This window comes from Spermophilus citellus (assembly GCF_964194105.1).
Source record: "Spermophilus citellus genome assembly, chromosome: 1".
Lineage (NCBI taxonomy): Eukaryota > Metazoa > Chordata > Mammalia > Rodentia > Sciuridae > Spermophilus > Spermophilus citellus.
The window spans coordinates 162102739-162128121 of record NC_138182.1 but is presented as its reverse complement, the minus strand read 5'-3'; the positions used below and the strand labels follow the sequence as shown (position 1 = coordinate 162128121).

Sequence of the window (25383 nt, the reverse complement as noted above, 5' to 3'; positions counted from 1 at the left end):
TAAACTCTGTGGATACAAAAATCTCAGAAGATTAGAGACCTATTCTGTGAACACAAAATTACAAATCTAGGAGAAATTCAGTCATGATTTAAATTTCTGTGATTTCTTTGAAACATAAGCCATGGAAAGTCCAGTTCACTTTTAGGAGCCGTGAATTTCACACTGTTCTAGGAAATAGTACTGTTGCCCTTTTGGAACTGATTATTTGTAGTTTTTGCTGATTTTTATTATGAAGATCTATACTTTGATGAAGAGGAGACAGACAGTCTTTTTTAACTATTTGAAGTTTATTCTTTTTTGACATAAAACTATGGAACACTCAGATAATCTATGTCATGTTAGTATTCCTACAAGAGAAAACAGGTAAGACTATGTAGGAAGCATTAGCAGTAAACCTTAATGCAAACAGTCAATGTGTTTAAAAGTTATTAATCCATAACCTGTAAGTTTTAACTGTATATGACTTAAATGTTAAGTTCCCACATTTTAAGATTGTCTTCTACAGTACAAATCCATATAGCCAGATTTACCATTGGCTTTGCAAATCAGAGAAGTAGATAGAATGTGCAAGAATCAAAGGATAAATAATATTATGAATGTATATTACTTATATTACCTAGTTAAAGCCATAATCTGTTAAAACAGCTATGGGTTTATTTCAAAAATGTAATTAAATGCATTACTAATAGTGTAGTGGTGTTTTCCAATGTTGGTAAAATTATTAAAGTTCGTCACTTTCATAGAGTCCAGATTGAGCTGCCAGACGCTGAAACTCTCCTTCTGGGTTAAAAGCTTGTTTCACATCCAAACCTTTCCCATTGAGTGCTAAGTATTTGCTGAAAGTTGGTCGAACACGAAGCTGTTTAGGAGCTGGAAGTGTTTGGTTTGGATGGGCTGAAATAGATCAAATTAAAGTTAATTCAGAAAACCTATTCTAAACAAGTAAGTCAGTTACACTTGGTATTCATAATCAGACTTTCAAGAAAAAAAAAATGATTATGGGGAAAGTCCCTTAGGATTTATACTATACTGAGATTGGTGTTTCTTATTAAAGCTTCCTGGTTAGATTCTTTCTAGCGCTGGGGTCGATAGTGCGACTTACCTGTAACATCTAATCTCGTGTTACATGTGGTCACCCCAGCTTCATTCACTGCAGACACCGTATACCACCCAGCATCTTTCTTGTTTACATCTTTTATCAGTAAAGTCACTCTCCCAGAATTGTCATGATATAAGCTAAATGAACAACAAACAAATATAGGAATTAATTTTTTTTTTTTTTTGGTGAAAGTTTAAGGATGTCTCTGACCTACCAAGTCAGACTAATAAGAAGAAAAATAGTCGAAAATTCCAAGGCTGTATCTGATCATTGCCAAATAGCTATTGGTTTTCTTGAATTAAACATGTCACCAGTGGGTGTAGCTTACTGCTCACCTACTAAGTAGAAAACTCTGGATTCAATACCCAGCACCACACACACACAAAAGCCATCCCCATTCATCTTGTTATATATTTCCTTCATCCATCTTTCTTCATTATTAATACAAAGGTAAATCCTAGGCTATTTAAAATTTCAGATTAGTGGACTCTAACTTAATGAATTTTCATTACATTTCTTTATGCATTTTAAAAAATTAGACAAATTGAGACTATAATTGCATGCCATTTATAATGTATGTTAAAGTATAACTGTATTCATCCAAATCAACTCTAGGCAAATCTAGAAATACTTATCCTACCTTATTCGGTCAGTGTTGAATTGTACCATTTCATTATTCCTTTTCCAGAAAAGCTTTGGTGGAGGTATAGCTGAGATCTGGCATTCTAGTTTCACTGATTCTCCCTCAAAAACTTTTTTGCTCTGTGGTTTGTAGATAAACATTGGTGCTCGTTTATGTTCTTTTGCTACACATTAATAAAAAAAAATCAAGTGTTTGGAATATTATAAAATGATCTAAATCAAACTTGTGTATGTTGACATTAAAGTTTTTAAAAGCAGCAACAGAATTAGAAACTTTTTTAGTTTTAGTTAAAATGCTACAACATACATTACTATTTCATGATGTTGAATTCTTTAATTGTAACATAATGACTCACTGAATTTATAATTATGTTTTATTCAAAGAATTTAAGTCATTGATCTGTAGGGAAGTAGCATGCGTGGTGGTAATAGTTCTAGACTTGGGTTCATCTTCTCTGTTGGGGGCATGTAGCTCAGTGGCACTTGCCTAGCATGTGTGAGGCACTGGGTTCCATCCTCAGCACCACATAAAAATAAACAAATAAAGGCATTCTGTTCATTTAAAACTACAATTTAAAAAAATAGGCAAATATCTGTAATTATTATGACTTTGTGAAGCACATGACTGAAGGAAAAAGTGATGGTAGAGTACTGTAATTCTGGCTTTTCTGAAGGAGAAATGAGGAGACTGGACAGATGCCAGCCACGGTCTCTTTGAGCTCTAATACAGAATTTCTGAAGCCATCAGCACAAATAGACTTGCCCAAAGTTTAATCACTTGAATTATGTGTTTATTATGTTTTATTCCTAGGTCACTAGATTTTCTCTTAGATTTTCAGGCCTTTTCAGACTATTATAGAAAAATATTAAAAGATTTTTATTTAATTTTGACATAATACAAACTCAAAATGTCTGTCTTTTAACCTGATCAAGTATTCTATATAATAAACAGTGAATTAAGGCAAAATATCCCATATATGATAATACCATAGTTTAAACCATTTTAAATATGGTATGTTTAAAGTACTTACATTGTAAAACAGACCATGAGTTTTTTAAGAACTCTTCTACCAAAAAGAAATGTGAGGCATAAGTTTTGTCATGCCTGTTTACTAAAACAAGTGAATATATTTTTGTTATAATTAGAGACTGATTTCCTAGAAAAGTTACCATTTAGCCAGGTATGATGATACTCATCTATAATCCCAGTAACTTGAGAGGCTGTGGCAGGAGGACCGCCAAGGTCAAGGTCAGCCTCAGAAACTTAGTCTCAAAATAAAAAATAAAATTTTTAAAGTTTTATTTTTTTAAAACTAAAATTTTTAAAGATATATAGCTCAGTGGTAAAGCATCCTTGGGTTCAATCTCCAGCATAAATAAATATTGCCATTAACTCATTTAAAATTATGATAGTTTATGACAATTCTGTAATAACATGAGTCAGGTTGGTCATTTTAGACTATAGACCAAATAAATAATATAAAGTTTTTACTTTGAACCCCGATAGGTTCAAATTTAGTCTGTCTAAAATTTTATGATTTCTTTTCTAGAAAAGCTTTGATGGTAGATCTGTCGTTCTAATTTCACTGACTTTCCCTCAAAATGTCTTTTTAAAAATTGTTGTTCTTGTAGATAAAAATTGGCATTCTTCTAGGCTGGGTAGACATCAACCTGGAGCATGAATTCCTCTGGGGTTTTCTTTTCTTTTCTTTTTTTAAATACTTTTTCTGTACTGCTGGATTTGAAGGGTCTCTTCAGTCTTACCAAGGACATCCAGCTGCACGGTGAAGGTGGCTTCCCCTGCTCTGTTCCTGGCAACACATGCATAAGCCCCTGCATCTGAAGCTCTGACCACTTCAAAGATGAGTGAATGGAAACCCTTCTCAGATACTATCATTTTGTGCAACTCATCCGACTGAACTGGTCTTCCATTTAGATACCATGACACATCAGGAGCCGGCAGGCCACTCACCTAGAAACAAAAACACAGGGCATGACAGAATTTTAAAAGTATGGCATCATGGGAACCCACTTGTCCACTTAGGAATTTTTAACAATTTCAGTATCTGAGTGGGTTTGTGATAAAAAATGCAAAGCAAGAGCTTGAAAAGTTATTTGTAATTTTAAAAAGTGAAAGAGTGGAATTAAAACCCATGAAGTTAATATGTTATTTTCAGACTAGCTCAAGTCCCATCTAACTTTCATATACAACCTCAAGCTCTTTACGATCTTAATTAATATATTGACAACATTAATTTATGTTACGTTGGTCTCCTCAAGGAATATGGAAGTCGTATGGCTTTTCTGGCTGAATGTGACTGCAAAGGAAGTCCCAGAGGCACTTATCTAATTGTTGATTGAATGAGTAACTTTTTATTTTATTTATTTATTTATTTATTTATTTTTTTGAATGAGTAACTTTTTAAAAACAGCATTCTTCAGCTACATTGTTAAACGGCAGTTTGCTAAATATTTTTGGATAAGCCTTAACACTAACTTTTAATCATTTTTTTTTTGGAGAGGAGAGAGAGGGGAGAGAGAGAGAGAGAGAGAGAGAGAGAGAGAGAGAGAGAGAGAGAGAGAGAGAGAGAAATTTTTTAATATTTATTTTTTAGTTCTCGGCGGACACAACATCCTTGTTTGTATGTGGTGCTGAGGATCGAACCCGGGCCGCACGCATGCCAGGCGAGCGCGCTACCGCTTGAGCCACATCCCCAGCCCAACACTAACTTTTATTGATAAGAAATCTGAAAAAAGCATTTTCTAAGAATAAGATTTCCAAAATGAGAATAATAAAAATGTAGCCTTTTCTAAAGAGCTGTTCTAGCCTTAAAAAAAAATAAACACCTCTTCTAGGCCAATAGAAAGCAGGGTGGCTTAAATTTTTTGATGGAGGAGAATTAGAGCTGCATCATACTTTAGAATTCCTACTGTTATGAGACCTTTGGTTTATATAGAGTATTAATAGAGTATACCTATTTACTCAATTAATCATTATAAGTTTATAAGGTACGTGTCTTCGTCATTCCCATTTTACAGAAGAGGAGACAAAAGCACAGAGTAGTTGTTCTGGTTTGGATAGGAGATATTCCACCCAAAACTCACATCTGAGACAATGCAAGAAAGTTCAAAGTGACAGGAATGGGAGGTTATACTTCAGGTATGTATAATGTGTTAAAATACACTCTATTGTCATGTGTATCTAAAAAGAACAAATTTAAAAAATTAAAAAATTCAAAGGGAAATGATTGGGTTACAAAAGCTTTGACCTATATCAGTGCATAATTCACTTGAATGGATTAACTGGGTGGTAACTGTAGGGAGGTTGGGTGTGCCTGGAGGACACTGAGGAATGTGCCTTTGGTATACATTTTGCCTCTGATGAGAGAATCTCCCCCCTCTTCTCTCTCCCTCTCCCCCCACCTCCCCTCTCCCTTTCCCCCCACCTCCCCTCTCCTTCCTGTCATGTCCAGAGCTGCTTTTCCTTTGTCACACCCTTCTGCCTAGATCTTCTGCATCACCTTGGGCCTGCTGCAATGAAGTTGGCTGTCTAGGGACTGAGACCTCTGAAACCATGAGTGCCAAATAAACTTTTCCTTCTCTCATTGTTCTTGTCATGTCTTTTGGTCACAGCAAAGAAATAGCTGACTAAGACAGCAGTTAAGTGACTTGTCTAATTTTACACAGCTTAAAAGAGGCAGAGTCAGAGTCAGGATTCAAACTCATATCAGTTCAGCTCCAGAATTTGTGCTCTTATATATTTATATGTACTACTTTTCCGGTCTTTCCCTTTTCTTTTTTGGAATTTTTGTCTTTCCAAAAAAATATTTATTGGTGCATCATAATTATACATATTAGTGGGATTTGTTGTTACATGTTCATATATGCATACAATTTCATTCCCCTGTACTTCCCTTTTACCTCCTCTCCTCCCTCTCTCTGGTCCCCTTCCTCTACTCTACTGTTTCACTTCTATTTTCATGAGAACTCTGTCTCCTTCACCTGCTTTTCTTCTCTCTCGTTTTTATATGTGAGAGAAAAACTACAACCTTTGACTTTTTCTGAGATTGGCTCATTTCGCTTAACATAGTATTCTTAAGTTCCATTTGTTTTCCTGAAAATGACATAATTTTGTTCTTCTTTATGGCTGAATAAAACTCCATTATATATAAATGCCACATTTTCTTTATCCATTCATTCAGTTATGAACACCTAGACTGGTTCCATAGTTTGGCTATTATGAATTGTGCTACTTGGGTATGCGTGTATTCCTATAGTATGATGAGTTTAATTCTTTAGGATAAATACCAAGCAGTGTTATAGCTGGGTCATATGGTGGTTCCATTCCCAGCCTTTTGAGGCTCCTGCATTCTGATTTCTATAGTGGAGCATACTCTACTTTTCAAGCTGTGTACCAAGCTATACAGTAGGAAGAAAATATAATTTTCAAAATTTGGTATCTCATGGTCAATTTTCCCCCAGAATGTTAAACTCTTCTCTTACTTTGAAGTCCATTCTGCAGAATCTTCCTTCTTCAATTGACATGTTTTCTGGCACTTGAATGAAACGAGGTGGGTAAAATTTCTCCTGGATTGCATCCTGATCATTCACATCTCCTCTTGAGGATGATCTACTTCTACAAAAACATTTTAATAATAACAATGCATAAATGTTGTCATGCAAGTATAGTTTGGTCATGAAGTTTGAAAGCCCAGAACCTACTGTTTGATTTGTTAGTATAGTAACAATGGGCTGGACTATTAGAAATGGTAGCAATTCAAACATTTGGTACATTTTTGCAGGAAATGATTGCCTTGAATTAACGAAGAAGCTGATCTACGAGTACTCCACAGATTATTCTTATCATCTGCAAAGATTTATTAGAATTTGGACAACTTCTCATTGTCATGAGAAAGTTGTTTAACAAGAAAACATAATCTTGGCCTATATTACCAAAACATTAAAAAAAAACTTCCTCAATATAAATCTGATTAATATTAATTAATTAATTCTACTTAGTATTAATATAAAATTTAATTACTATTAATATAAAATTTTGGCTCATCATCTCTGACATGAGAAAATTCACATTGTGTTTTAAAAAGTAAAGTAGTAAACTTGAGGGTTTTGTAAATGTTACATTTTTAAGCTAAAAATATTCTAGGTAGCAAAACATCAAAAATGTTAAACTTTTTTTATTTTTATTTTTTTTACCTTACTTGTGATGTAGGAACCTGCAGTCGTGCATGTTCTGGATTGTGATGCTTGAAATCAAAACATAGTGAGAATGTTAACACACAGGTATTAGCTTAACATGAAGCAGAATTAAGCAGTTGTAGTTGAAAAGAACTTGTCTATTTGGCTGTATTTGTACAGTCATGGTTAGTTTTACATATTCAATTTTTAAACATTTTAAATAGACTACAAACTTCTTACTCTAGCAAGAAATGCCTACAATAAATAGTACTATTTAACAGGTATTATTTATAAAAATTAGCTACACTTGGGATTGATGAGGGTTCATTTTTTAACATAACTATTTTGTGACAAAGGGTGATGTGATCCCCCTGATGTGTTTGAAATGGGAGTACATGGGACAGATTGTCCTTTAGTAAAACAGGAATAGACATGAAGTCACTTTTGTTGGCAATAGATACAGGGTCTTATGCCTGCTGCTCAAAAGTGGCACCAACATCAGTAAACACACATTAGACTGGAAAATACTTCTCTTTATAGCTCGTGTCACAAAGTCCTATGGGTTGCCATTGGAGATAGGTGTAAAACTGTAAAAGAAAGCTTTGAAAACCAGCATGGATAACTTCCTGTTAATAAAGATATATTTACTTTAAGCAAATATCTTTTAGGATTTATATCCAAGTATCAGAAAATTATTTCTGTTTGAGAAAAAAGTCAGAAATTGATGGAAATTATAATATAATTAATTAATTATTTAGGGACACTTTTGTGTATTTTACTGTTCTTGGAACAGTGGGAGATAAAAAGCAGTGAAATATACAGTCCTTGTCCAAATAAATACCTGAAATAATCCATATGGGAGCATAGAAAATCTCAATATAAAAAATATATTTTGGGATGAATCTCTTTAGTTAATATGTCTTAGTTATAAATGGACACAATGACTTTATTTTTAAAATTTGTTTTTATGTAGTTCTGAAGATCGAACCCAGTGTCTCTCATGTACTAGGCAAGTGCCCTACCACTAAGCCACAACCCCAGCCCCTGTCTTGTCATTTTTAAACAAGTCTTAACAACTCTAACAATTTTTGGCTAGGCTTAAGGTTCTTTAAAATGTCAAAACAACTATTCATTTCAGTGATCCAAAAATCCAATAATTTTTTTTGGTTAAAAATTATTCAAATTGTTTTGGCTCTGGTTTGAATATATTTTATTCAGAGATGAAGTATTTCTGTTGTACCATAATTTGATGACATTTTGTATTATTTAGGTTTAGTATTTGAAGTAAGAGTTATCTTTTCTGATTCCAAATGATATTTATATTGTTCTTTTTTTCTGGTACTTTTGGCTTCATTTTAAAGGTTTTAAAAAATGAATGAATGAATGAGAAAACAATAGATTCTCACCCTTGAAATAATATACTGTGCATTTATAAGATAAACTGTCATCCACATAATGTTGCTCTGAGTAATTTCTACTATACAGATGGGGTTGTGTCTTATTCTTGTAATTTCCTGCACCAAGTTTGGAGCCCAATAACTAATGGGTGTTCCATGTAAATATGCTGAATTAATGAATGAACAAACTGCAGTCACCAAGATGAAATATAAGTTCTATTGTCAATGTTTACTTTTTTCTTCATTCAATCGTGCTCATCCTTTTTCATAGGTCTAATTGCATTTAACAGAAACCAAAACCTGATTTTCAATTTTCTATACTTGGAAGCTTGGAATTCTTGAGTTTCCCATTTCCTTCCCATGGGTCCCAGTTTCTTGTGGACTTTTCTGTAGGGCATTAGTGCTAATTATAAAAGGAAGATGTGTGCATCTTGGGGCACAGGCCTGTAATCCCAGTGACCCAGGATGCTGAGGCAGAACGATCACCAAGTTTGAGGCCAGCCTGGGGAAGTTAGGGAGACCCCCCCTCTCAAAATAAAAATAACAAAAAGGACTGAGGATGTAGCCCAGTGGTAGAGCACTTGTCTAGCTGCTTCTTCAACTGTATATTTTCCTTTAGGTTAAGTTAATCATTAAAAACAGATTGATCAGACACAATCCTATGGGATATTTGTTTTATGCCCTCTGTAAAATTAACCTCTTCGTGCAAAGGATTCTTTTGTTAATCTGAGAGTCATTACTTGTAAGAGTTTTTTGTTTTGTTTTGTTTTAAATACAGGAACATGACAAAAGGAATTGAACATTTCATTAGTACCAGGAGTATAATTTAAAACATTGAGATGATTGACATTTATGAGAAAAGGTTTTAATTATTTTGAGCTTTAAATTTTGTCCTGTTAAAGGTTTACAACACAAAGTCTCTGCCCCTGTAGAAAGAGTCCTAGGTCTACCTGACTCCTAAATTTCCAGATAAAAAGTAATATCATCAGCCTGGTGTTTTGATTTTATGTCAGCTCATCTGCAGACATTAGGACTACAGAAAATGTGGTAAAATTTCACACCCGCACCTATACCCACTCACCATCCATGATGGCCTTTGTATATTCTAATGGAGAATGGAAGTGATTGGCTTTTATTTTCAGTGCTGTTTATAAGCATTTAGAAAGGCAGACATTTAAAAATTGCACAGAATAAAAGTGCTTTAAGCTGGGTGTTGTGATCTGTGCTTGTAGTCACAGGAATTTGAGGCATCTTGAGCAATATAGCATGAACCTATCTAAAAAACAAAAGAAAGAAAGAAAGAAAAAAGTTTCACTCAGATAAAGGTTATTTTAATTTACCTGTGGTGAATCCTGTGCATCACTATTCTGAGCCTGAAATACAGCAGCTGCATTCTGTGGTCCCAGCAATCTGCGAGCCATCTTCTCCTCATATGTTAGTCGCTTTAAAGAAGTCAGTAGAAGATGAGCATCAGATTTACTACAAGGTATTCAAACAGATTTACCTTAAAACTACTACTGTAAGTCAGAACTTCAAAGAAGCATGGTTCTGTCCATTGAATTATAGATTTTATGTTTTAAGCCATTCAAAACATTATTTTCCATCTTTGTACTATTTCTCTCACGTCTAATAAAGATTCCTGTAGGATTTCTATTTGCTCCTAAGAAAAACAGGCATAATCACCCTTAGATAAGACCCTCCAAAGTAAGGGGGAAATCTTTCCTTTCCTCCTTATTTTGCATATTCTAGTCTCCTCCTTTTTAAAATATAGTATTGTATAACTTCACATTCAAAAATAAATTTTTATTAAATGAAATCACTGATCATTTGATTGTACACACTTCTGATTGATACCAGTGCAACTGATATGCTAAATGTACTTGGATTAAAAGGAGATAGCACTGTTTCAAAGATCAGTGATAATACCAATGTACACTGTGCTACATAAAAATTATAGCTTGATGTATTTATCCATCAATATTATATAACAAAGAACATGAAGAAGTTGGGTTGACAACATTTTCTATTCATTATTTGGCCATCAGACATTTTATGAGGGTGATGCTTAAAACAAAATTTTCATTAAATCATTCAGATTGATTTTTCATTAGATTTATTCTTTTACTATTGAAAACCAATCAGTGATTTCATGCAAAATAATATGAACTAGCCCACAAATATTCCTTCTTTTTAGATAACCCTATTCCTTGTTGCTTATATGAACAAAGATTTGTGAGACAGAAATAACTTTCTTATTGAAATTAAATTTTTATAGTTTAATTGGTCTTTTGTACAAAATAGACATCTTTACTTGATTTCCATTATGAAGAAGGGTGTCCTTGCATTTCAGCTTCCTCTCCAAATCTTGAATCAAAGCTTCTTTAGATCCCTGTATTTCGTGGTCAGGAGTCCTTGGTGTGGGCTTAGCATTTGCAGTTTGGGATGGCTTAGCATTTACAGGTTGACCAACCGAAGATTGTTGATAGCTTATAAAGGAAAAAGAAGAAAACTTCAAAATTTAAAAAAATAGAATCAACTTCATTTTGTAAGTCATCTGCAGATATGGTGAGAGCACCACAAAGAACTACTAGTGTTATTAAAAACACAAAATATATGGGAAATTAGGATATTTCATGCAGAATAATATGGACTAGCCCACAAATATTCCTTCATGGGAAAACTGGCCACTGCCCTAATGAGTATTTTGCCATATCATAATGAATGTTCCCTAGTTATACAAATGTGACAACCTTGGTCTGTTTTCTGACATGTTCCTGTCCAAATATTCACAAGGATCATTAAAAAAAACTTCTGGGCTAAATGGAAACATAGCTCCTCCCAGTGGAGCAAGACTTCACTTAAGCTGTCTTATGGGAATCACTAGATTGTAAACAGATTGAAGAAAAAAAGGTGTCTTATTACTTATCATTGTATCATTTTATATTCACTAAGCACAGGCATAGGAGATATTGTCAACTGAGTGAATGTTTTTCATTGTACTCAAGATATTATGTGTTGGAGTTGTTGATGTACATTTTCCCTCCTTCCATTTCAGTTTTCTTATTTTGACTCTATTAATCCTTAACTAAAGTCTGATTTGTTCAGTTAATAGCCAAACCAAGTGTTTAAATAAACAGTGAAATTTTTGGTTTTTTGCCCCCTCCAGATTGAATTCCTGGGCTAAAATTGCACAATTCCTTTCGTCATATAGATCTCAATTTACTCCAGCTGTCTGAAAATTTAGCCTATTGTGTGTTTTTTAATACCAGCCTGCCATCTTCATAAAAATCACACATTTGTTAAAGCAAATTAGAATTAGGTAATTTTAATTTTCAGACTATCATGATACCTCTTAGAAATCCTGGAGGATTAACAAAAGCAAGCCTGAGAATCACCGATATCTCTGAAACCTCAAATACTTTATTCACTGAATATTCCCATAATTTCCAGCTTAGATGGCTTGAGTGTTAACAGTTGATACCTGTTCCTATTTATAAACTAATATTTTATTTGTACACAGCTTTATGAGTCTGATTTTCTATCACCAATTAGCCCAACCCTTAATTTTGTTACAGATCAGAAAACTGAATCATTGAGCAAGTGTGGCACTTGTTGAATATTACAAAGCACATTTTTAAAAGAAGGAATACTTAGAAATTCCTCTCAATTTCTATTGTGTGTGATTTGATTAACTGAATGAAATGTTTGCTTACAGGCTTCCTACCAATGAAAAGCTAAATAAAGCTTTCAAACTTCTTTAGGTCAGAATTCAAGGGATTATCTTCGAAGACAGAGCAAACTTGAGCCCATCATAACAATGAGGGAGTTGTGCACTAATGTTCAAAGGTCCAGGGCTTTCCACCCTGTACAGCTGAACACAGAACGGGTATCATGTAGCTATGGGAAGATTAAAAGAGGTATCTCTGGTTGCTGAAAATGGAACAGCTAAAGCTGGATCTTTGATCTTTGGTTTGGAGACCTCCTAGGCTTTCTTTCTTATTCTCTCTATTTTTGTCTTTCTTCCTCTCTTCTTAGGTCTGTGCACAGAGCTGGGTACATGATTGAGCCTCTGTGAATATTTGTTTTATAACTTTCTTTCCTGGGCAGGAATTTGGAATGGAATTGAAAGACTTGACTAAGAGAAACATTATAGTCAGGAAAGATTATTTTAGATTTAAACATAGATGAAAATGATTATCTGGGTAAATGTAACCAAGAAAGATCTACGATGTATGATATGGGAATGATGGAATTTGGGGAGGAAGAGAGCAAGGAGCTCTTAATTCTTAAAGGCATCCTTCAAAAATATTAGGTCAGGGCTCGGGTTGTGGCTCAGTGGTAGAGCCCTTGTCTAGCATGTGTGAGGCAGTGGGTTCAATTCTCAGCACCACATATAAATAAAATAAAGGTTCTTCAACAACTAAAACAATTTTTAAAAAAATTAGGTCAGGTCTATGAGAATGCCATTTTTATAGCTCAAAAACAGTTGACTATCAGCCATTTCAAATGTTTTAGCCTAATATCCGTATGATTCTAACATGTGATTTTGGTTTCTCTGATTATTTTTTGAAATATGGAAAACGTTTATTTGCAGGTTGAATGTGTGTACTCGGTTCAATTAGGTTTCCAATGTTGTCACCAATACTAGACTTTCCAGAAAAATTAGCCTTTAGAGAAGACTGATAGAAATTAGCAAGAGTTTCAGGGAATGTGTCAATATGCCTACAACAAGACATATTCAATTCACAAGACAATTTATGAGATGCCTCTGATTGAATTCTCTGACGTCCTAGCCAGCCAAGAAATAGGAAAACTGATAGCCCTAAGTATGCATAAGCATGAAGTATTCAGTTCATGTTTTAAAAAAAGCCCAACCACCATTTCCTTCTTCATATCAGGTTCTCCTAGGACAGTCTTAGGCTGTGGAAATAGTACATGCTTGCCTAAGGCTGCAGGTATTTTTCCCTGGATTTAGATCACCCAACAAATTTAAACAAGTTATGGTTTTAATTTCCAAAGGAAGCCTTAAAGTCCTAAGTCTTCACCTATAACAAGCCTTCCTTTTGCTCATGGTAAACAAAATTCATACATGTGAGTGTCTGAATCCCAGATTTTTTAAAAAAAATTGTTAATTTAAAATTCTTTGAGCCAAATAGATATTTAGGATTAGAGGGGGAAATGGATAGGAAGAAAAGACTAAGGCTGAAAAGAAACTTAATAGCCTTTGCTTATGTGAGAGGAAATCCTATCTGAAGAAGGGTAGACAGGTGTTCTTCATCTCAGTTGAGCCCAGACCAGAGGAATTAAATTTACAGCAAGAGAGACTTAGCTTAGACCTTAACAAAAAGTTCACTGTTCTTGGGTATGTTAGAAATCTTGTTCTTTTTTTTTTTTTTTTTTAAGATGGAAACTAATAGGTAAGTAATAGTATGGGGTAATAGGTAATTTGAGTTCAGCTCAGCCTGGACACTGGAGAAAGGATCAGATTGACTTCTTGTTGCCAGTACTCTGGTTCAATGTGTTCTAGGAGGATTATGGGATGAGACTGTAAGGTCACATTGCATTTTTACATAGTACAGAATGAATTGCAATCCATCCCCCTCCCCCCAAGCACCTCAGATACAGGTTCACTGTACATACAGTATATATATAAAAAATCACTTACTTGGATTCCACAGTGGAAGGGGTTTTACTGGTACTGTAATCAGGCTGTGATGGTAATATGGAGCTGAGGAAGCTGGCCGGGGACTGGTTATAGGTGCCTGTAACCCTTTGGCCTGGGTTGGAGCCAGCAAGCGGCTGGGAAGCAGGGAAAGCTGAGGAGGACATGGTGATGTGAGAGCTCACTGTGGAGGTGGCAGAAAACCTTTGCTCTGTGCACTGGCGGGGCTGGATCATAATGGAAGACTGTTTGGTCTGGCTAGAGAAGCTGGATGTTTCCGGTCCAGGAGGCTGCAGTCTGGAGCCACATGGGTTTTGGGACTGGATGAAGTGTTTTGGACGTTCGTAGTTAAACATGCTTAGCTGGCAGATGGAAGATGAAGGCAAGTTATTACTACAATGATTTGTTCCTGGAAAGGCGGGGTCCTGAATGTGGGGCTGCAAGTCTGGAATTAGGGAAGGTCTTAACAAATCAGAAGCAGCCTTGGTCTGCCCCTCCTTGCTGGGATCTTGGGAATAGTGTGCTTCTGGCTTTGGTAGAGTGGGCTTCTCTTGATGAATATTGTTCCTTCAAAAGGAAAAAAATAATTAAGTTGTAATTTTTATTTAAACAATATTGTTTATTTGACTTTTTTTTTTCTTTTAAGGTTGTAGGACTTTCTGGCTTCTGGACTTTCCCTTCCTTTATCTGCATCTTTGCACACATGACTTTCCCCCTGAGAATAGGTAAAAATGATTCATTAGTGTTTGTTTGCCTGGGTAATAGCCTATATAGGGGCTTCAAAATGTAAAAGCATAAAATTGTTTTTTCCGAGAGGTTGTTTTCTAAAAATATTTTTTAGTTGTAGATGGACACAATATCTTTATTTATTTTTATGTGGGGCTGAGGATCGAACCCAGTGCCTCACAGTGTGAGGTAAGCACTCTACCACTGAGCTACAGCCTCAGCCCCTCCAAGAGGTTATTTTTAAAAAGAAATTATTTGATGATGCTCAGTGTGATAAGTGTATAATCTCATAATTAACTTTTACCCAGATGCTGAAGATTTATTAACCATAGAGATTTTATGATTTAAAATTAATAGCAGTTAGGGCTGAGAGCGTAGCTCAGTGGTAGAAGACTTGACTGGCATGTTCAGGGCCCTGGGTTCAATCCCTAGTTTCACAAAAACATAAATAAATAAAAAGATAAATAATAGCAGCTAAATATATAAGGTAAGCCTCTGTTCAGTATGAAGTCTTCCCATTGCTCATCTAAACAGATTAATTGTCCTTCTGATATACCAATTAATTAATATCCTGATGGTCTCTAATGAACAATATCTTGGTAAAACAAGGGAAGCAATATGCTTCATTTATGAAGAACATGACTTTAATATTTATTCTTTATTCTTTTGCCCTTTCTCAATTTTACAAAGTAGGGTGAACATCTACAACTCATTTTTTATCAACTTCAAGTGGATTTTTTTTTTTAGTCTTACAGTGCACTCTTTCTTTCCTCTTAATTCCAAGTTGGCTAACCTAGATGGTAATTAAGGATTGCCTTTGTGTATGCTTGTCTCTGTATATAAGTTACAGACTGCATTCCAAAGCCACTAGTAAATTTTTTTCTGTTATTTATAGATTATACTTTCTAGTTATTGGTCTTGATGTTCACTTAAAGTTTTACCTTTTATTACTTGTTTAGGATGTCTTTTAGACTAATTTTGGAAAGGTTTTAGCTTCTCTTACTTATTCTTTTAAAATAGCAAATAGGAAGTAGAGATGGAAAGCACTTAAGAAGTTAGTCTGTCCTTGGAAAAGATGATACTATTTTCCTTACTTGGCTCTGCAGTAGCCTTCTTGCCTTCCTACAGTAGTAGATTCTTATCTTTTTATTTATTTGCCATTAAAAGTAAACTTGATTAATAGCAGTTAGAGCTGGGGATGAGGCTCAGTGGTAAGAGTCCATGCCTAGCATGCACAAGGTCCTGGGTTCAAACCCCAGCACACACACACACACACACACAAAAGCAAAACAAAACAACAACAAAACCTTGTAGGATTATATTTGCTGCTGATTTTTTTCATTACTATGAAAAATCTAAGCAAGATTATAAATAGACATAATACACAAAGATTAGCCATATATATTATTGTAACATTGACCCTATTTTTATTCAAAATATCAGATAATTTAATTCAAAGTACATTTGGTTTGTTTCACATAGTATGAAACAATACTAAGATAATGATAAATCAAACTTTTAACCAAAAAAAATCAACCAAATTGTTTATCATCATTGAAACAAAGTCTTATAATTATTTGAGTTAAAACTGAAAGAAAATATCAGTATTAGCATTTTTTCCAGATCAAACCAACTTCATTCTAAGGTTGTATATGTAGCTTAGAGTTAAATTAAAACTGGTATTTTTAGGAAAGAATAAAATACAACTAAATAGTCAAGCAAAAGAGTCTCTTGAAAGAGGACACTTAAAAGATTTATATTCCTTAATTTAAAGTTTATGAACACAAATGCCTTCAACCAGAGAACATTATAGAAATCAACTAAATTAGGCCTTTAAATTGTTGGGGGAAAACATCCAGAGGGCTTTAAGTCAGTCTCCTCAAATAAAAGGTTTCTATTTTAAGGCAAGTCGTTCTGTAGTTACGGGTTTATTCACTCCATTGCAGAAGTGAATCTAGAGTTTATTTCCTAATTTCTTTTCTGGGTAGATAAATTATTTGGACTCATTCAAGTAACTCATTTCAAGTAACAAGGAATAAACTATTTAACAAATAGCCAGTACATATTTTCCCAAAAGAGTTTCCTAGTTTTCTTTACACTTATTTTCAGAATATCTTTACATACATTTTTTTTCTCTCTCTTTTTATTTTTTAAACATATGGTTTCAAGAATGTCAACTATCTTGTACATTTTGGGGATGGACCTACATAATTTCTGATATTTTTTAAAGCTCAGTTAAAAATATGATCTTTTAAGAGTTTCATTTTATCTATGTCTCAATAAACTTTTATGCAAATACTTATACAGATAACTCCAAAAGTTTTTTTTTTTTTTATATTTGTAGTTACTCTTCAACAATCCAATTCTATCAGAGGTTTGATTACAAGACAGTATTCTTTTATTCCAAGTATTGTTGAGTCAATTCAAAGATTTTATAAATAAAATAGTCTCCTACTTAAAAAATACTAACTTAAAATATTTTAAAAATATTAACTATTAAAAATATTTCTAATAGAGCAGAGACTGCACGAAAGATAGGGGGAGGGTTTTTGAGACCATAGGACATCATCACAATTGCAGTCAGATCAAGCGTTTCAAGGAAAAATGATGCTTTAAAAATAATGACACACAACCATCTTTCTCTCTGACCTTTGTATAAATGCCTTCCAGTTTCCATGGAATGAATAGGTTACTTTCTCTTTAAATCTTTATAAAACAAAGATTTAATATTGGGACTTTCAGACTTTTTAACTGCAGATTGTCTTTGGACCCATCCCTCTGATTTGGACAAAAAACAAAAGCAAAACTCCAAACTGTAGCATGAATAAAGAAGGGACTTACCCGTGGTTCCAGAAGTTGCCAGCTGGGTTTAACCCACTATTGAAGGGAAGGAAAAGGCATCTCCTTCCCTCACGGGCTAATCTAGTGGCTCTGTGCTTAGTATTATAGCACCACTGACTTTTATCAGCTGCCAAACAGTGACATCTGATGTGCTTGCCTGTCCATCTACCTATGCTGGCATATCAAAGTAAGAGTCCACAATCTAAACAATATCTCAGATGTCTTAGTGATATTTAAGGAGTGGGATTACATGAGCTTCTCTTGCAGGCCTCTTTATTTTAGACACGAAGTTTGACTATGAGCTTAGCAAGCTTCTGTCGGGGGAAGAGCAGTAAATTGGGAAATGGGAAAAAGTGTAAAGAAAACTCAATTTATTTACTGTGATGGGGACTTGGATTCTTCCCTGTTGAAGAGACGAGAACTAAAGGAAAAACAGCATTCTAAGATAAGGTTTTCTATCTAGTAAAACTTCTCCAGTGATAAGACCAGTGGTGGACTGGTTCCAAATCGACTTGTATTGCATCATTCTTCATCTGAAAGCTCTTTTTCCACTTGCCTAATGAGAGTGAGGGTGGAGTTTGATTCAAGCAGTTTGTTCAAAGAGGAGGTGTGGTCTGGGCAGAGGCAGAAGAGCAGGGTCATGCTGATATGTCACTGGGAAAGTAGGCAGATGGGAAAACATAATTTAGCTTTATAAGCAAGTTTCTGAATCTGTCTGGTGTATGCCCCTTTGACTTACAACTTTTATTCTAAAAGAGTTTTGAAATATTTAAGGAACAACCAAACAAATAAGCAATCTATGCAGGCTGTCAATCTTCCTTCCTTCCTTTCTTTCTCTTTTATTCTCTCTTTTCTCCCAACAGTTAGTTTCCTTTCTATTTTTCTCATGGAGACCATTATAGCATTTAGACTTCCTTTATTATTTTATTTTATTTGTTTATTTTGATGTGGTGCTGAAGATCGAACCCAATGCCTCATGCGTACTAGGCAAGCGCTCTACCACTGAGCTACAGCCCCAACCCTAGACTTCCTTTTTTTCTAATTGAAATTTTACTTATTCATTTTTTACACATGTAAGTAAAAAAACTATGGAAGAAACCTTCAAATCAACAAAAATGGTGGAGTGAGGTAGGTGGCCTGAGGATCAGGCCAATGGAGTAGAATTATCTCCATTTAATGATTTCAGTCCCTCTCCCTCACAGGTAGATACTCCAATCTGGATTTAATTACCACGTGCCTTCAAGTCCAACAAATAGATGTTTGAACACATTAAAACACACGTAAAACTCATCACGACTGACCATGTTGGGGTTCCTTCCTTTGATACTCAGTGAAAGTTTGGTAATCACTGCCTGAGCATGCAGCCATTACTTAGTAGAGAAAGCATGCTACACTTGATGAGTAGGTGGCTGCCTACAAAGTCTTATTTCAGGAATCTCCCAAAATATTTCTCCACATCTGCTCATTGATATTTCAAATTCCATTAACAGGAACAAAACCTTTCAATCCAAATTAAAATGAGATGCAAGTGACATAGAAATAATAATAGCTAACACATAACAGCATCTACTATGAATAAGATGCTATTCTAAGTATTTTAAATGTCATATATGTGACTGCCATTTGGTTCTGCCTGAGAACAGGATTTGATGAGGGTAAGGAAGAGGAGCTATTAGATTTTAGATCTCTCAGTACAAAAAATTTGAAATGCACTTGCCAAGTAGGTAAGATGGCCAGAAAAACTGCTAATCCCCAATTATAGTAGATTCTGAAAAATACTATAATTGAGGAAGAATTTCAGTTCTGGTTATTCTTTGTCCTTCAATATTTGCCTCTTCTTATCTTTAGGGGTTTGCAAGATATAATGTGGGCTGCAATGTAATACATGTGGTCACCTCCAGTGTTCATCAAGGCTAGTGTTCTTCCTATAATAAGGGAATTAAGGCATGATTTAGGTGTATTTTGTGACACCATTCTTAACAGTTAAGGATTCACATTTAATAATATATTATGAGTCTGTTTTTTTCTACTTTTTAATGAATTGTTTACTTTTTTGAATTGTGTTTTAAGTTCTGTCACAAATGTGGCCATATGAATGGTTATTTGAGAAAAATACCCACTGCTTTTATCTATTTGAGAAAAATCTTAGAATCCTAAGACTGAAAAGAATCAGGAAGATAGCAAGTGGGTGAACCTTATTCCAACTGTTTTCATTTCTTTTTCTAAGTTATCAGTTAGGGACTCTAAAAAATCAATCCAATGCTTAACAAAATGTGGTTATTCCCTACTATCTCATTGAAATCTTCCCTACTGCAGATTAGGGGAATTCCTTGACCTATTGTCAGAGGAAACAGGATTACTATTCAGCTGTCATTCACTCTTCTTTATATATAGCTATTATTGTTTTTTAAAATGTAAAGTGTATATTCGAAAAAAAGATTGATTCTGTGAGATACTTCTAAAGTCATAGTCAGATGTCCATGATAAAGATCATTTCTGTTATGTCAACTGAAAGGACTAATTAATGAAATTGTATTTACTTCAGGGTACACATAATTTATTATGGTTATTGAGATTCTGCACAGAGATATAGTGAAAAGGAATTTGACTTTTATAGAAGAAGAAATGTTCAAAACAATGAAGGTGGTGGATTGAGGCAGGTGACCTGAAGATTGGGTCAGTTGAGTAAAATGATCTCCATTTGATGGCATTTATAATTTGAAATACCCAGTTTGCCATTTGACCTGATCTGATAATCCTCTCAAGCAAGAAATGAAAATGTACTCCACTGAATTTGGCATCAAAGAGTAAAAATGATAATAACATTAATTTGACTAATGTTCTAAAGCTTTCTTGACATATTACCTTTTTTTATAATCTGTTTTAGAGACAGGAGTGGGAATATTCTACCACATACTTGCTATGTACACTTAGTCAAGTTGCTTGAACTTCAATCTTTAATAACCAATTGAAAATGGAGCTAGTATCTGCTTTACCAACCTAAACAAGGTGATGGTGAGGGACTTGAAATGGGAAGTCATATACAGACTATCCTATGGGCACAATATACCTCCTCAACCAGATTTAAATATTTCTGAAGGAGGGGCTGTTTAATTATTTATCTTTTTGATTGGCAAAGTATAGCTCATAGTAGACAGGAAAATTTTGTTCGCTTCTATGGAAATTTTAATCAATAGTTTTCTCCACAGATGATTTTATAAAAGAAATAAATAGATAAATAAATACATAATAGAAGTTCATGTCTCACTTTGTTATCAGAGAATTTCAATATGCAAATGGCTATTCAATATTTCTTTTCTTTCCTTTTTTTTTTTTTTTTGGTACCAGGGATTGAACTCAGGGCACCCAACCACTGAGACACATCCCCAGCCCTCTTTTGTATTTTATTTAGAGACAGGGTCTCACTGAGTTGCTTTGCGTCTTGCCATTGCTGAGGCTGGCTTTGAACTCACGATCCTCCGCCCCCGCCTTCCAAGCTGCTGGGATTACAGGTATAATGTACAATTTTACATTTAACAATCCTTAAATAATAACAACAACCAAAGATGGTAATCTCCCATAAAAGATACCATCTTACAAATTCAATGCCTTTAAAACCTTAAAGGCTCACTGATACTCATGAAGAAACCTTTAAGATGTCAGTATTGGCCAACTTCCAAGGCAAGTCTAGCACAAAAACAGACAAACATATAGAATGTGGTTAATAAATGATTGTTGAATAAATTGCAGTCTTATCTATTGTTCCACCCACTCACTCTTCCTGGACCCCATCAGGAATCTTTATTTATAAAAGTAGTTACTGCTTGGGCAACTAGAGATACCAGAAGCTAGAGTGATTCCTGGAGACTAACCCGGAAACCACAGTCATGGGCCCTTACTGGAGACCTATTGTTCCTGATTAAAAAGAAAACAATGCAATGAGAGCATGTTTAGTGTAGTAAAGTAATAGCTACCACTTATTTATTTATATTTGCAGTGCTGGGGATTGAACCCAGGGTCTTGTTTAAGCGAGGCGAGTGATCTGCAACTGAGCCACTTCCCACTCCTCTTGTTATTTATTGAGTCCCTACTATGTTCACATACTTTGTTTTGGGTCTATTAGTTTCCAAGTCCAAAGTCCCTCACTGTCTTCATTGCAAGGAAAACTTGAAGTATGTATCCCAAGGTCATGGAAACATGAGGAAGGAGCTCTCGACAACATGAGCTGATCTGCAATTTGTGTCATTTGTAGAATTAAAAACTTGAAGCAGATGGCCTCTAGTTGTTTCTATCAGACATGATATATTTCTCTTACCTCATAGACCTAAATACTACCCAAGAAATCTTTTCTTTTTTCCCTCTCTCTTCTCTTCTTTTCTTTTCCTTCCTTCCTTCCTTCCTTCCTTCCTTCCTTCCTTCCTTCCTTCCTTCCTTCCTTCCTTCCTTCCTTCTTTCTTTCTTTCTTTTTTTCTTTCTTTCTTTCTTGGATTGGAGGAACTCAAACGTACTTTACCTCTAAGCTACATACTCAGCCCTTTTTATTTTTTATTTTGAGCATGCCAAGCTTCCACCTTAATCTTCAGAGTTGCTGGGATTACAGACATGTGCCACCCACCCAAGAAAAATTTTCTTAAAAAGGATTTCAATATCTTTTTTTTTTTTTTTTTTTTTTTTTTTTTTGCGGGGGAGCACCAGGGATTGAACTCAGGTAAAATATTCCACTCATGTCAGGGGTATTCAACTACTGAGCCACATGCCCAGCCCTATTTTGTTTTTTATTTAGAGACAGGGTCTCATTGAGTTGCTTAGCACTTTGCTTTTCCTGAGGCTGGCTTTGAACTTGTGATCCTCCTGCCTCAGCCTCCTGAGTTGCTGGGATTATAGGCATGTGCCAGGTGCCTGGTGATTCTATTATCTTTTTATTTTCTGGTTAACAGAGGCCACAATTAGTTATACTTAGTAGTCAAGTATGATGATATATTAAGTTTTTAAAAGTGTTTAAATTAAAGATAACATTTAGGTTGGTGCAGTATTTAGTGTCATATGTTAAATATTGCTAAAACAAAATTTAAATTTAAAATGTGCACTAATTTTTAGGTTGGTTTCTTTAAATCAGTATTTTTGTTTGAGGTTTGTGTTGTGTTTGGTGTGAGGACTGGTCAAAATATGGTGAATTGTGTTATTTTAAACATAATCTGGCTGGCAAATTCACTTACTGAATTACCTCTTCATTTTTGCATTTATCCTTTAAACCCTAGAACAATTCTCTCTTTATTGTAAGATTGAAAATGAAGAAATCCATATCACAAAATATTTTAAGTATTTATATTGAAATGGGACACTGAATTCTATTTGGGGAAAAGATTCTAATTCTTTAATATCTCGTGCCATTTCAGCATTAATAATGTTTTTCAACAAGTCTCTTAAAAGTGCATGTAAGCGCGAGACTTGGGATACCATGGTAAAGGTGCACCGGATGTCAAGGGAGGATTGACAAAGATAAAGTGATTCATCTTGGAATGCAAGCTCCCCAAGGGCAGGTGCTTTGTCACCATAGACCTACAGGACCGAGGGTTTTGCTGAAGGAGTTAACGTTAGGTCTGTCTGTCCTTACCATTGTGGTTGTACCTCGGGGGAATTTCCATTGATGGTGCAGACATCCCTTTTCACCTCCTGGATCTCACGTTCATTGTAAGTGGCTGGTTCAGGATTAGATGGCATAAGGTTTATTGGGGTATCGTCTGGATTTTTGTCCTTTGTGTAGCCTTCATTTTCCCAGGGGAAGGGGGCCAGTTTGGGAGAGAATTTGCTCATGGAAAACTTGGGAGAACTCTTAGATTTTTCTACTTCATTTCCTTCTGAAAAATATAATTAATCAACAGTTAAGATAGAAACATACTTTTTCTTTTGGCTCAAAGCTGAATTGGAAGAAGGAGATTTCGAAGGGTAATTACCTGGGGAAACAAAGAGTCTGGCTGCCGAAACTGCGGTTCCAGCCTCATTTTCTGCAATGCACTTGAACTCCCCAGAGTCTTCAGGAAATGCTTCCGTGATGATCAAGGTGCAGACTTCCTCTGTTAAGGGAAAGAAATCCAACTTTATTGGTACATTAGGATGCTCCAAGTTCAAAAACCAAAACTTAGGATGATACCAGGGAGAGTGGTGATTCGGAATCGATTTGGGGGAATTAAAAAAAATCTATCCAATTAGATATTTTGCCATCTGAGCAGGCTTATGACTATAAATCTCAAAAATACAATCTAAAACAATCCCTGTATAGTTCTTCTTCCTGGACTCTCAGACATGTCTGTTTTCTCTTTTAGAATGAGGTCTTTGAAAGCCGGGATTACATAGGGCATGATAATTACACCTGTCGTCCCAGTGAGCAGGGAGGCTGAGGTAGAAGAATCACAAGTTGGAGGCCAGCCTCAGCAACTCAGTGAGGCCCTAACAACTTAGCAAGACCCTGTCTCAAAATGAAAAATAAAAAGGACCGGGGATGTGGCTCAGTGGTAAAGTAACTTTGGGTTCAATCCTCAGTACCAAAAAACCCCAAACCAAACCAAACCAAATCAAAACAAAAGCACTTTATTCCTTGACTTCTATGTTTCTGTAGCTTTAGTGCTTAGCATAAAAGAACTTTAGAAACATTTTCTGAACCGACCTAAAAATTATCGTTTCCTTGGTGCTTAGACCTAATTCTGTGTGATGGACACCCCACTTATAGCTATACAGAGAACGGTTGGGTGTTTGACATCAAGACTGCTTCTGTGTCAAGTTGCTGAGTCACAAATACTAAATCAAGTAGAATTAGAGGGGAATGTATGGTCTTTGAGGACAGGGATCTTATCAGTCTGGCTCATTGCTGTCTTCTTAGTGCAAAAAAGAACCTATCCATAGTATGTGCTCAGTAAACTTGTTGATGAGTGAATAAATGAATAACTGCACCGACAAATCCCAGGTTCCTTGCTTCTGTTGTTTCAGTTCAGAGCTGGCACAGGGTAGCTCCAAAAGAGCACATGACTTAGGAGACAAAGGTTATTGATGCTAATTTTGATTTAATTGATTATTAAGATGTTGAAGAATAGTACTTACCAGGAATGGATGATAAACAAGCTTCTGGAAGATAAAACAGGAGAAAAGAGAATTTAAATGATGATAATTAATTTAGTTGGGAGAGGGGGCCATGAATGTATGAGAAATAAACAAAGGCAAAATAAAAGATTGACTGAAGTCTGGAGTCACAGATTATAAATTCATTAGAAATTCTGAAAATGTGCATAATGGAATGAATGATTGGCAGAGTGCTAGAACTTAATTTTTGTCCTGGCTCTACCACGAAATTGCTCTGTGAATTTTAAAAATTACTTTACTTCTCTAGAACTTAGAACTTCATCTCTAATATGAAACGAAGACTAAATAAATATCACTTCTCTGGGTGTGAACCATTGGTGAGACACATTTTTTTCCCCAAAGAATCATTTTAATTTTTCTGATTAAATTTTTAAATTAAATTTTTCTGATTGTATTTCTGATAGCAGTTTTCTCACTAATAAAATGGGGGTAATAACATATATCAAAAATGTGTATGAAAAGTTGTTTATAAAGCATAAACTCAGACTATAACATGAGGTAGATCATCATTCTTGCTACACTTCCCTAATTATTTTTAGAAAAATTATGCAATAAAATGTATAGAAAGTTGTGCATCGATTTTCATCCATTTTACCCTTGAAAAAATATGTTTAGTCTCACATTTCTTTTTTTGTTTATATGCCAAGGACTCCTTAAGAAGAGAATTAGGATGACTCTATGAAAAT

At 34.9% G+C, this 25383-nt stretch overlaps 2 protein-coding genes and 1 long non-coding RNA gene across 3 annotated transcripts in view; 1 reads left to right on the top strand and 2 right to left on the bottom strand.

Moving 5' to 3' along the window:
- Positions 1-268: 268 nt before the first annotated feature.
- MYOT (myotilin) lies at positions 269-17719 on the bottom strand. The gene is made up of 10 exons (XM_081297607.1): positions 17564-17719; positions 14000-14563; positions 10646-10820; positions 9675-9776; positions 6956-7005; positions 6245-6377; positions 3506-3713; positions 1740-1905; positions 1103-1236; positions 269-894 (listed from the first exon to the last, which is right to left on the bottom strand). The coding sequence occupies exons 2-10, from the start codon at positions 14350-14352 to the stop codon at positions 722-724; spliced, it is 1494 nt and encodes a 497-aa protein (XP_081153733.1). The 5' UTR covers positions 14353-14563; positions 17564-17719; the 3' UTR covers positions 269-721.
- Positions 14575-25383, top strand: part of LOC308651001 — an 11418-nt gene continuing 609 nt past the window's right edge. The window contains exons 1-2 of the long non-coding RNA XR_014022459.1: positions 14575-14721; positions 20912-21075. This is a non-coding gene — a long non-coding RNA (uncharacterized lncRNA). The remainder of the gene's footprint in view (positions 14722-20911; positions 21076-25383) is intronic.
- The window catches only part of LOC308650993 (protogenin B-like), a gene marked incomplete at its 5' end in the record, with an annotated part of 4988 nt that continues 717 nt past the window's right edge, over positions 21113-25383 (bottom strand). The window contains 4 exons of the mRNA XM_081297619.1: positions 21113-21250; positions 23178-23421; positions 23518-23637; positions 24659-24682. Coding sequence (XP_081153745.1) covers position 21250; positions 23178-23421; positions 23518-23637; positions 24659-24682 — 389 coding nt within the window. The 3' untranslated portion in view covers positions 21113-21249. The remainder of the gene's footprint in view (positions 21251-23177; positions 23422-23517; positions 23638-24658; positions 24683-25383) is intronic.